Source organism: Tachypleus tridentatus, chromosome 7 (assembly GCF_004210375.1).
Source record: "Tachypleus tridentatus isolate NWPU-2018 chromosome 7, ASM421037v1, whole genome shotgun sequence".
Classification (NCBI taxonomy): domain Eukaryota; kingdom Metazoa; phylum Arthropoda; class Merostomata; order Xiphosura; family Limulidae; genus Tachypleus; species Tachypleus tridentatus.
Genome location: NC_134831.1, coordinates 141,433,068 through 141,445,290, shown reverse-complemented (window position 1 = coordinate 141,445,290; position 12,223 = coordinate 141,433,068). Strand labels below are relative to the sequence as shown.

The window sequence follows — 12,223 nt, the reverse complement described above, 5'->3', positions numbered from 1 at the left end:
GTTTAACCGAGCTGTCTCGTGGTGTGGAAGGAGGCGCGGCCTTTGAAGACGTTCACGGTTTTTTGAGCCTTTCTATCAGAGATGCCGACTCATTGTTTTTGAGCTGCATTCTGCGCCCGTAAATGCCTTAATTTGGTTCGACGATCGGCTGGTGTCTTGCCGGACAACCCGTCAAATCCTCCTGCTCAACGCCGGCGACATTTTCTTGGAACGATCACTTGAAATTCTTATTTCGTATCCCTCACGGTGTTTTAAGAAATTTGCAACAGCAATTTTACTACGCCCAATCTCACCAGCGATGGCACGTTGAGAGAGACCTTGCTTTTGCAGCTCGACATTTCTGCCACGTTCAAACTCTGTCAACTTTTTAGCCTTTGCCATGATTTTACCCAATGTAACACAGGACATGTCAGTGGAAGTTGTTGACAACGCTAATGTTTGAACACAAATGACTAAATTTCGTTACGTGTTTACCGATTAATGCTTCGTTTCAGTATGGTCTTAAACTTTTGACCAGCTAGTATTTAGGCTAATTTCATAGTGTTCACATCTTCCCTATTAAATGCTAATTTTTTTTTCCTTTTCTTATTTTCATCTTTCGAAGCTCTACTTAAATAAGTGATTGAGTCTAACAACGCAAAATGCATATTTTACTTTATGTTCATTGGCCTTAATATTTTGGCCAGCAGTGTACTTTGTTTCTTCTAGAGTTCTGTGTGATATTTATATATCGTTTCATCTAGACTACTGTGTGATACTTATATATTGTTTCTTCTAAAATTCTGTTTAAAGGTATTATACCTTCTTTCTTCTAGAATTCTGTGTGATACTTATGTAGTGTTTCTCCTAGAATTCGTTTTGATACACATATTGTCTCTTCTAGAGTTCTATTTGAGACATACACATTGTCCTTTTTATAGGTCTGTTTCAGACTTATATATTGTTTCTTATAGAGTTTTATTTAAGACTTAAATATTGTTTCTTCTAAACTTCTGTTTGAAACTTATATAGCGTTTCTTTTAGTGTTACCAAAATGCACTTCTTTTCATTTATACATATTTGAAACAATATACAGGTTTCAACCAGAACTCTAAAAACAAATTTCTTTAATTAACGGAGATTCTAAATTAAGAAATCAACAAATATTTTTTTCCCAGTATGAAAAAAGGTACAGACAATTAAACTGAAGAGAAACATTTGTTCATTTGTTCATTTATTAATTTATTAATTTAGAATCTCCGTTAAAACGTTGGTGATACAACAGAAAATGGCTGGATTCAGAAACGAATTAAATTTAAAAATGAATCGATATTTTTAGCATCTTTATAAATTTTATGCAGGCTAGGTAAACCAAACACTAAATAAACTTATAAGGTTTTACTGAATCCTGTCATGGCCCCCTTGCAAGCCCTTCACTAACATCCTTAATGACAGATATTAATCGAACTATTCTATCTAGATGAATACATTTTGGCTTTTATGATTTCACCTATTTCAAAAAGTTCATGAGAAATCAAGTGTAATGTGACATAAGAATACTTTTATATAAGTTAGATTACACTACTACAAGTAAACAAATCCAATAATCGATTTCAACCTAATATTTTAAATTAACTATTTGTATGTCTCAGCAATAATTTGTACTTTAGTTGTTTTTCATTTCTTGACACATACAGCTAACCACATCAAACCTTGACAAAATTTAATACTGATCTTTTTGCGAAAGCATGTACGCTGTTCACGTTTCTGTCTTTTTAAGTACGTGAAAAACCTTTTATTTTTGATTCTTGAAACTATATGAAATTCCTTGCGCTATTTTAAAACAATAATTTAATTATAATCTGTAATTCGCTTGTTTAAAATTAAGCACAGAGCTACACAATGAGTTATCTGTACTTTGCTCACCATGAGTATCGAAACCTGGTCTCTAGCGTTGTAAGTTCTCAGATATACCACTATGCCGCTGGTGGACAGCGTACTACTATGTATATATAGTAGATATTCATCTATATACAGAACTACAAAAAGAGAAAATATAGCTAAACCAACCTCTGTCTGCCAATATATAGAAACACTATTGGTAGATGGCAGAAGATAAATTATTATAATTCCAAACGTACATTTAAAAAACAATTGTATATTTAACGCAATATGTCACTCAAAGTCAAATCATGCCATGTGTTTTATTTCCTGGGGTTATCACTTTATCACTTCCGATTTTGAATTAACAAGATACTGGGCTGAGCGTGGCCAACTGTGTGCTTAAGCTATGGAATCCATAGTTCATGACTTGCGTCCGTTGCCGCAAGAGCTCTCTTCGCACTTTGGACCCTTTGAGGCACTATAAGAGTGGCTGTCAGCCAAATCTCACTGTATGATCATACAAGCATCCACTGTCAAGAGTATACGGTTAGTGCAAGTTATTAGTTACCGTTCCTACAATCTAACAATTCAAAATTAGCGGCAGCTATTCATATATAGCTCTTCATGTAATTTGGTACAAAAATTCTGAAACACGGTTTCTCAAAGATAAGAAACTCAGAAGCTGAGTCTTGAACACAGGTCCTATGGAAGGGCCAATACATTAGCCCATTGAGTTATCTTTTTTTTTTTTCATTCTGAGTCTAGTATCCGAGCTCACCAGATGTATGAACTAATAGCTGCCAGGATATCTCTAAAGTCAACAAGTGTTTCGTCGATTAACTCTCCGATTCCACCGGTAATTCTATATTGATTACTGACAAATCATATCCCTTATTAAGCAGTGCAAACCAGGGGTATCTACCTACGCAACGAAGATAAGAATCCTTCGTCAAAGCGGTGTTTCTCTCCAGCCTTCAACCCTTACTGATCTTACTTATCATTGTGAATTCTAGGATTTATTTTATTTTATTACATGAAGTGTATAAATCTTTCTCGTGTTTCATTAACGTCGCTTTCTCTTTCAGCTACTTCTCGGCACGGTCAGGATATTCTATTCTGCGCTGTGGCCGTGTAAGTGGATTTTCTCGGCGTACTTCCGTTTCCCCCCACACCAAATATATTGTCTTGAATCGTTGGATCCTGTGATCTCTGCCCCGTAAAGGTGTCTTCTCATATAAACGTTAAAGTTAAAACTAAAAGAAAAACATTTTCTAAGCAATTGGCAATCTAAAGCTACTGTGATAATCAATTACAGTTTGTTATCTTATGAACTTTGACCTCTTAATTCATGAACTTGTTACCTCGCCGCAGCCTTGGTCACTTCGCCTTCCATGAACCACTTAGCTAACATTGCCGATCATCCACATCTTTTTACCTTCTTTACTTACCACCCTGTTTCACATATTTCCCCGTCGTTTTTAACGTTAATGGAAACTTAGACCAGCTCCAAGTAACACGGTATTTACCAAACCTTTCTGGTGTTTTCATCACTCTATTCTAGTAACACTTAACCTTAATCCCGGGAGTGAGGCTGAAGAGAAACTGGCGTTTATGAGCATCCTTGGATGTCTCGCAAGCTCCCAAGATGTAATGTAATACCAAAGAGTACAAGACGGCCCCCTCTCCTCTCGCTTATGGGAATTCTGCTGTTATTGTTTTCACTTATCGGCTTTTACACTAACAGTAATGTTTATTAACAAAGAAGAATTAGTAGCAGAAATTTTTGTCGTAAATAAAGTCAGTTTTTGACTTGATGGACTTTGGCTGTCTCCTTAAAATTTAGTACAAAATAATTATATTAACTAAGTACTTATCTTAATTTTTAATAAATAACACCTTTTCGTGTGTAAAGTCACCCTGCTATATGCAATTACCTGTTTCGTTCTATTTCACAATGTATGCCCAGTGTTATATTATGATGTGAAAGATATGAGCCCATACTAGGGAAAATTCCTTTAGGAAGATTAACTGAGAACGGTAATTTTAAAGTGCTGTCTTATGAAGTGAAACATATCAGCTCTCGCTGGGGAAAATACCTGTACAAGGATTAATTCAGAACGTAAGCTTAAAATAGTATCAAGTTCATTCGTTTGGAAAGGGTTCCCTTTTAATTAAATAGTTAAATAAACAATTCACCAGCTTTAAGTATGTAAAATTAGACCTCCTTAAAGAAACATTATACGTGTCCTTTAAATAAATTCAGTTTTACCAATTTAAAATTAGCGAGCTTCTAAAGAAAGCATCGGGTTTGAATACTCCGCTAAACTGTTCCATAAACTGTTTACTGATAAAATTAGATGTAGTTTTAAGAGTAAAATTGTTCCACTTATAAGCTATTTCGTTAAGATAAAGTGCTTAGTAATGATGTTTAGTTTTCCGGTAACATTTTGAATTAAAACCTTTTTCATTTTTGGCAGAATTTTAAGCGATTATATAAAACTTTGTTTCTGTGTAAGTGGAAATAATATTTTAATTTGACGTATTTCATTTATTTCAACAACGAGTCTCTACACAGCATGATATTTCAACAGTTACAGCCTTGAATATATTAGATATATATGCAAACAAAAATCTTTTAGAGCAATTTTATAAAGCTGTCATTAAGTTTGTATGGTTTCACTCATACACAATTTCATGTAATTTTGATAGAGAAGTTAAGAATATCACTGCTTGTATAGAGACTGAGTACGTTATTGTAAAAGGATTTTGAAGACTTACTACGTCATTATAGTCTTTGTCACTGTTTTTAGTCATGGTCTATCTGACGAATGGGCATCGTGGAAATAGAACTTGGCAATAGGACTGTTGTATTCAAAACACATTCTTCGTCCCGGATGGTTTTCCATTATCCGTTTAGAATACAATGATGACGGTTTATCAGCGCCCGGTTAATGAGTACGTCTTCGTGTGGGATATTGTGAATATCTGTTTCATTCTCAGTTGCTTGAGGTGGTTAGTGGTTAAAATAACATGTCGTGGAAGCAACCTGTGTAAAAGTGAATTGTGTCACTTTTTCAAACAAAGATCTTTCTTGATTATGTCGTATAATGTTGCCTGGGACATTTGGACAGAATTGTACTGATCTTTCTCAACTGTTACAAGCCGCCATATTGTACTTACCAGAGTTTTGGCACGACTTGTTGCATGACTGTTAATACATGATCATAGCGCAAATAAATTAATGTGTAGCTTTGTGCTAACAAAGAAACAAATCTAGAGTAGTTGTCAATGTTAAATATTTTAATCTCTTGTTCATGAAGTGACATTTTTACACATATTGATCTTGTTGAAAGGACCTTAAATCCGTTTCAGCTTGATCAGTAGATAAATAGTTAATAGCAAAGAAATTCGTTATCTAAGGTCTCTAATTTCACAAACCACAGCTTTTACAATTATGATTTATCAATGAACAAACATATTCGAATAATAGTTTTTGGCTCTATTTCTGCTATTTATGACTGAATTTTTTTCATTTTTTAACATTTATTTAACGTGCTTCGCAAAGAAAATTTAAACAATAAACATGCTAACTTTCATTTATTTGCAGCTTTAAAGAATCTGAAAACAACAATATGGCATAGTAATATTTATTACTGACTAACTTATGGCTTAGGCTATAATAGAACACAAAAGACATATATATTTTACTGCAATTATTAAGGCTTTACTACAGATTTCACTGTCATGTGAGCATACTATAGCCATAAAAAATAAAGAGCTAAAAAGTTGGGCTCATTTTGACGTTAACTGCTCTACTTTTGAGGACTTATACATTTCTCTCAGTTATATCTTGAAAAGAAATGACCTAAAATTATCTTTGTTTCCAATATACATGATAATATAAAAAATGAAAAACAAGTGAGAACATTAGACAACATTGTATGGTTATAGACATAGATCACACACAATAATGGAATATTATTTGTCGGTTTCAGACTTGATATTGGATTGCGTTTCTGGAAATCTCTGTACTTTAATAAACGTGATCCGTTTTCATAAGGTACGCCATTTTTATAACAGGGCTTTTACACTACATACGTCTTCGAAGTCATGATTTTACAAACAAATCCTTTAACTATTAGAACCGAAATTTTACACTGTTTTTCGTAGTCTGTGTCGGACCTTTCATGTAATAAATCTCTTAGAATTAAAATCTAAACATGATTTCTTTCCATGGTTCAGTTGGAAAAGATGTTGTCACGAACGAAAGATTTGAAACTAGGATATTGTGATAACTTGAAAATAACCAAACCGTTAGCGACGACATCAACAGAGTTATCCTGTACACCATATTAATTTAATATGTAAATGAAGATTCAGCATTACATGTTTATTCGATTAAGGCTAAACAGTGACAGTTTCAGATTAATTAGCAAATGATGCAAGTTATTTCATCTGGTTTTGTCTCTTCTATTACTCAATATTATTAGACAAAGAAATGCTGTTTATTTCAAAAGGTAAGAACAAATATCACAGTTTTCTTTAAACTGAGAAATACATTAAACGTTCTTGGTATAAAGTTTATAATATTCCTTTTCCGTCCCAGCTTCTCGAATCCGATATGAAATAACTAAAGGAAACGAAGGAGGTGCCTTTGCAGTGAAAAATGAAACAGGTGCTATTTATGTAGCCGGACCGTTAGATTATGAGACCCGGAAGACGGTAAGATGGTTTATAAGAATTTCTAAAATTATACAAATGATATTTTACTAAAAGCTTTTATTTCTAAATGATATTGAAGTCATGTACTGATAATTTGGTATAAACGAATTCTTCAGGTTGTAGTTTCCTACTTTAGTGCTTGCAAAATCTACTCCATTTTTGCACTTGAACCCTTTAAGTAAATCACGAAGAAAATGTACACAGCTGTAAGTTTCTAACTGTTTAAACTGTACTTGTATTATTTAATAAACCCTAGAGATTTGTACAGAATAAATCTTCTCGAGAAAGCGGACATTATAAAATAACACTATATAAGGCTTGGTTTGGTTTAAATTTCGCGTAAAGCTATACGAGGGATATCTGCGCTAGCCGTCCCTAATTTAGCAATGTAAGACTAGATGAAAGGCAGATAGCTAGTCATCACAACTCACCGCCAATTCTTGGACTAGTCTTTTACCAAAGAATATTGGGATTGACCGTCACGTAATAACGACCCCACGGCTGAAAGGGCGAGCATGTTTGGTGTGACAGGGATTCGAACCCGCTACCCTCAGATTGCGAGTCGAGTGCCTTAACTACCTGGCCATGCCGGGTCACGTTTATGGGAATACAACGCTAAAATCAGGGGCTCGATTTCCCATGGTAGATAGGGCAGATAAGACTCGACATGAACAGGTGGTTAGGGCGCTCATCTCGCAATCTGAGGGTCACGTGTTCGAATCTCTATCACGCCAAACATGTGTGCCCTTTCAGCCATGAGGTGTTATAATATGACGGTCAAACCTACTATTCGTCGATAAAAGACTAGACCAAGAGTTGGCGGTGGGTGGTGATGACTATCTTCCTTCCCTCTAATCTGACAATGCTAAATTAGGGACGGCTAGTGCAGATACCGGTACCTCGTGTAGCTTTGTGCAAAATTCAAAAACGAAAGTCAAATATAGCTTTGAGCTAAATCAAACACGGAAACAGGAACAAATTACGAGATCAGTATTCATTCGTTGTTGGTAAAACGTGTTTCAAAATTTCTTCCAGGAATTGTTTTGTCTTTAATTTACTGAATAAGTGGTAATTTAACCCCTGAAATCTGTGTTCTTGCTATCTTAATAAAGCCAATTATAGAACCGTAATAAATTATCTTGGTCTATAAACAATACCCTCCTCTTTAATCCTCGGCATTAACCTTATAAGCATGCTTTTATTCGTCACTTCTATGGTTTCATTGTTCAGAAGGTTTTAAAATATTATTTACCAATGATGATTTTGAAACTCAATATTTCATTCAAACAAACAGATGAAACAAAAACACGAAAACGGGCATTATTTTATCACAGAACGTTTCTAGTTATATCGAAATTGATCTTCGATAATTGAATATAAAAGTAATAAGGATCATTACTTGTATTCAATATTCTATTCTATATAATTATTTATAAAATGGCCAACTGAAAAAAAATACTGCATAATTACATACATAAGAGCAAATAATATCAGTCCAACTAATAAACAACAAACCATATCAAAATATGACATTTTCATTTACAAAAGATTCTAACTTTTTTATCTCTAGTTTCGATTGCTTTGTGCTTCAGTGTTAGACTTATCAAACTGGGAATTTCAAAATTTCAAGAGTGATGCCGTGGCTCGTATTGTATTGGTTTTGACTGAAATTCAGTTGTTTATTGCATATTAGGCAACAAATAACTCAAACTTGTCGATATAGATAGTTTGCAGTTGAGTCACTTAATCTGACTAACGTTTTCGGCAGTTTGTCTTTACGCATGAAAATCATTCTTCGAAAATTAGATTTTCGTAACCATGTGTTGGAATTGGGTATAATGTTCATGTATTATTTTCTATGAGAGTTGCATGTTCAGTTTGTTTGCTACATAATGTTTAAGCTAATATCGCGTTTACGCTCCCTAGTGTCTCAGCGGTATGTCTGTGGACTTACAATGCTAAAAACCGGGTTTCGATCCCCTTGGATCGAAGCTGACTATTGTGTAGCTTAGTGCTTAATTCCAAACAACAACAATATCGCGTTTAAAGATCTACGTTTGGATTCTTAAATTAACTTCTATAAAGTATCATAATTTTTTTCTATTATGTATGGAACAGTCTTTATACGTTTTGGTAAGAGATACTTAAATCAGTTTATTATTTGAAAAAAATTATTTAAAGCTGTGAAAAGCCAGTCAACATCAAATTCCAACGTAAAACTAAATTATAATTAAGTCTTATACGTTCTCTCGATTTATCCGTTCACACTTTAAAACAAAACCTTTGAGAAATAAATTGGCGAAGATTAGTCCGTTGGACAGACAGTACCATTAGGCTTAAGCGGGAATTGTTCTCCAATATACAGTTTCGCTTGAGCAGCAAAACAAATTTTGCTCAAGTCACAAGTGTTTCCACTTACTTTTGTTGTAAATACTCTTGCTATTGCATTAACTTCTCCACGTCAATTGCATTAAACAATATATTGTTGTATCTCTTCATGAACATTTGAAAGTTTCATTAAAAACTCGCTCAGTTTATGGCTCCTGCAGGTCTTCAATTGATGTAAACCTACCAATGAGCATTTAAAATTCCTCATATAACCCTGAAGCAGAATTATTGCGTAGAAGTTTCATACTAATTAATAGATATCAAATTTACAGTTAAGGACAACGTTAATATTTTCTACTTAAAACTAGTGCAGGTTTATTTACAGTATTTTATTCAATTTTATTTTTATTACCCTCCAGTGACTCATATATATGTCTAAAGGCTTATAAGTTATAACGTAACAAACCGGTTTTTTTAATACTCGTGGTAAGTACAGCAAAGATAGCTCAGTGTGTAGCTTTGTTCTTAACATCAAACAAAAAAAAATGTTTTTAACTTGTTATTCACATAAATATATATATAATTTATGGAAGTAAAACGTCACTCCGATGAACAATATCACTTTCCCGTGGACAATATACTATGAGCTGGGGTGTGGTAGACCTTGACCATTAGTAACAAATAAAATTAAAAAGTAATGACTAATTTTTAATTATTCTGATTTATAAGACTTTGTTAATAAAAAATCTGATCTACTGTAAAAAACTAGTGGTACAAAATAGGTCCATATCGATAATCAAAGTATTAAGAATTATTTTTCGATAAAGTGTTAAATTTGTGTATTTGCTTTTTAAATAAAACATAAGCTATTAATTGCTTGGATAAGATCACAGGTGTAAAATTCTTCAAATCATATCTTTTAATATATAAAACAAAATAAATTGTAAGTCCTCAACAAACACAAGACAAAAACAGCACAGTATGTTTATGATGCAAACGGGAATCATTTATATATAAGACGTAAGCACTAAGTATCAGGTGCTAGACTTGTGGTTAAATCAAGCTATTTCGTATTGAAGGCGAGCCAGGAAAACAAAACGAGCCATCCAAATACCAAACCAACAAGAAATTCTTTGGAGGGCATGGTAAGCCTTTTAAGTTGCAGAACTCCTGTGTCTGTGAGAAAAACAGCTTATGAAACAGTCTCAATTTTTTATTATATTACCTTCAGGCTGACGATAGACTGTTCAGGCTGACTATAGACTGTTCAGGCAGGCATGAAAAAATTACTTTTGATGATGCACGAGGGAGACTGAGTCGACGATCCTTTGGTTAATGAAACTATTTGTTTGTCTTGTAGATTACAAATCTTCGACCTCGGGTCAGTGAAGAACTCTGATGGTTGTTTAATGATGATTGCTTTTCTTTTTTCTTTAGTACACGTTGCGATTGGTGGCTTCGGATAACCTAAACGAAAATTTCACCAATGTGATTATCCGTATAAACGACGTGAACGATAACCCTCCTGTCTTTGATCGATCAACCTACGAGACAGAGATTACCGAAGGAGATGACAGGAAACTACCCAAGCGAATTCTACAGGTTATATTTTCCTCCTTTACTTTAACACCTACAAAATGAGTTCAGTTTTACACATCTTTTCATTCGTACATGACTTCTTTTACCTAGAAATCATTCCTAGTTTATTATTGTTTGTATATCCCTAAAGTTCATAGAATATTCATGTTTAGTTCTTTGATACTCATGGAGGAAACGCTATGTAAAACAATTTCAATTAAGTGGTCGATAGCTTATCGGATATTTTTTCTCATTCTGCTTTCTTTATTTCGGAATTTCAATTAAATGCAAAAGAAGCGTTGCATAGATAATTTAAAAAAAAGATCAAAGCATAAGGCGTGCAATGAAAGGAACGGATTATAATTTTGTTGGTTGATGACAAGCCTCTTATGCAACCAATATACCTCTATGTTAAACCATATCCATTCAATCATTTTAAAACATTATATATAGAAAGTTTCCTGATAAGTGAATCCGCAATGGGTTTATGAATTCTATATGAAAGTTTAAGCTATTTCTCATCTTATGTTCTGTAAAATGATTGTTCTTTTTTTATTCCATCACTTGCATTTTCGAATCGCGTTTTATTTTTGTATTGAGCAATGAAATACTAATAGTGATGGAAAGCCCTTATATGAACAATAACATAGTCCATATTAAAATATTAAAAACGAACATGCAGCGTTAAATCATTGCACAATAAAGAAACTTTATTAATAAGTACTACTTCATCTAGCACATTTGTTGAATGATACAACATAAAAAAGCGGCTTGTTTATCAGTAGATTCGAGATTTATCCCTTTAGTGTTATTAACAAAATCCGTGTACTTGTACCAGTTGGTTAATAAAGAAACATTTTTATACATTCCACCAGAAGATTAAGAGATATGTTTCTGTAATCCAAATTGATTGAATCAGTCTGCGGACTTAGAACGCTAAAATTCGGTTTTCGATACCCGTAGTGGGCAGAGCACAGATAGCCCATTGTGTAGCTTTTTGTTTAATTACAAACAAACAAACAAACTATATTTAGCTTTACTCTTCCCCATTATCTACTACCTATAACGACATTTTTCAAATAAGTTCATATGCTTAATTGTGTTGTGTTTAGAAATATGGTAAAAAATGAAAAAAAAAATACTGATAGTTTCAAAACATTTTTATAGACTTATAGAATGCGTTATAGAGAAATACTTCCTTAAGGATATACCATGGAATAATGACATTGCATTAGCGGAACAAATGAGACTAAGATTAATTAAGCCCAGTTGATATTTGTTAATACAGAATCACAATCGCCTGGTTCGTTTAGGCAGAAGTTACCTATAGTGTTCATGATATTAACAATTACGTGGAATTGAAAGAGCTAAGGTTCGTTCCATTAACGTGAAGTTCTGTAAAGTAATACCTTTTTGTGCACACATAGAATTCATTTATAACCAAATTTTCCTTTTAACGACACAGAAATTTAGTTGCTTAGTGATTCCCATCGCTGTTTGCCTTTTGATTTCCTTGATATCAAAAAACAAGTTAAGTACAAGTAAAAAACTTTTATAATTTATATGCAAAACGGCTCGTTTGGGTTGAGAAAATATTTTACATAGAAGAGCGAACAACGTTTCGACCTTCTTCGGTCATCGTCAGGTTCACAAAGAAAGAGGTAACTGACCGGAAGCTGACCACATGTTTGAAAGGGGTTGTGTAACTAAGTGTCGGAATGTAGAGGGCGGT

At 33.6% G+C, this 12,223-nt stretch overlaps 1 protein-coding gene across 1 annotated transcript in view; it reads left to right on the top strand.

Annotated features, from left to right (window-relative positions):
- Positions 1-12,223, top strand: part of LOC143256763 (neural-cadherin-like) — a 325,327-nt gene that overhangs the window by 274,468 nt on the left and 38,636 nt on the right. Inside the window, exons 16-17 of the mRNA XM_076514416.1 lie at positions 6,470-6,585; positions 10,351-10,515. Coding sequence (XP_076370531.1) covers positions 6,470-6,585; positions 10,351-10,515 — 281 coding nt within the window. The remainder of the gene's footprint in view (positions 1-6,469; positions 6,586-10,350; positions 10,516-12,223) is intronic.